At 51.6% G+C, this 955-nt stretch overlaps 1 protein-coding gene across 1 annotated transcript; it reads right to left on the bottom strand.

Annotated features, from left to right (window-relative positions):
- Positions 1 to 383: 383 nt before the first annotated feature.
- DQ04_22751000 (hypothetical protein) lies at positions 384 to 644 on the bottom strand (the record flags this gene model as incomplete). The annotated part of the gene is made up of 1 exon (XM_009318118.1): positions 384 to 644. One exon carries the CDS (start codon positions 642 to 644, stop codon positions 384 to 386), a length of 261 nt encoding a protein of 86 aa, XP_009316393.1.
- Between the last annotated feature and the right edge of the window lie 311 nt (positions 645 to 955).

Genomic DNA, 955 nt, shown 5'->3' with positions numbered 1-955 from the left:
GCCGCAGGGGGATCACCGGTTCAGATGTTTTTAGCCGGTCTTCAACGAAAGGCGGCCGCAAGCCCCATCAAAGAGGCCCGCCCCATGGAGAGACGGGGGCTGGATCTTATTAGCAATATGGTGACCTCGGGGAACGATCGGGTGGCCGTACGACCTGCCTTAGCCTCAGCCAGCCAATGGTGCGGAATAGTCTATACCTTACCTTCCTCTATTAAGTAAAGAGAGGGGGAGCAGGAGAGACCTAATGTCTGATTCCCAAAGCGAAAACTCCAATGTCGCTGGATCGCATAGATGGAGGGTGTTCCAGTAACATCCAGCCTTCCTTTTATAACGAAGTTAAAGCTTGTAGTATCACTGAGAAAAAGGAGGTGCTGAAAGCGCCCTTAACGCGCCTCCCGCGCCCCCCTTCGCAAGCCCCACCCCTTCGCGATGTCCGCCGGCAAAACCTCAGCCCCCTGTGATATACCATCCGTAGGGTTGTTNCGCAAGCCCCACCCCTTCGCGATGTCCGCCGGCAAAACCTCAGCCCCCTGTGATATACCATCCGTAGGGTTGTTTTCCGACACGACATAGCCCCAGGTGGCATTCAAGTCTTGGTCCCGCAGAACCCTGTCAATACGCCCCACCTCTTTCCACCAAGGCATCGGAATGCGTGATACCTTTCTTCATGATATGCATTACCGCCGTGTTATCGATACATATATTTTTTTCTCCCTCGTGTCTTCACGACTCTTGTCGATGGCCCCACCCCATCAGCCACCAGCGTAGAGCACGGTTGTTATTGCTTAATTTTTATGTGGAAGGAGGTCCCTTTTGTTGTGTTTTGCACTTTGTTTTTTTTTGGTATTTTTGTTTTATGTTTTGTTGCTTTTGGTATTTTGTTCTCTGTTTCGTTGTGCCGGTCCATTGAAAAACATGCGCTGGAGAATCGGTCGGCTCAGTGCTCTCAACTGGG

The sequence above is a fragment of the Trypanosoma grayi genome (assembly GCF_000691245.1).
Source record: "Trypanosoma grayi strain ANR4 Tgr_2275_V1, whole genome shotgun sequence".
In the NCBI taxonomy this organism is placed as follows: Eukaryota; Euglenozoa; class Kinetoplastea; order Trypanosomatida; family Trypanosomatidae; genus Trypanosoma; species Trypanosoma grayi.
The sequence above is the reverse complement of the archived record's forward strand: the minus strand, read 5'-3'. Positions and strand labels throughout refer to the sequence as shown.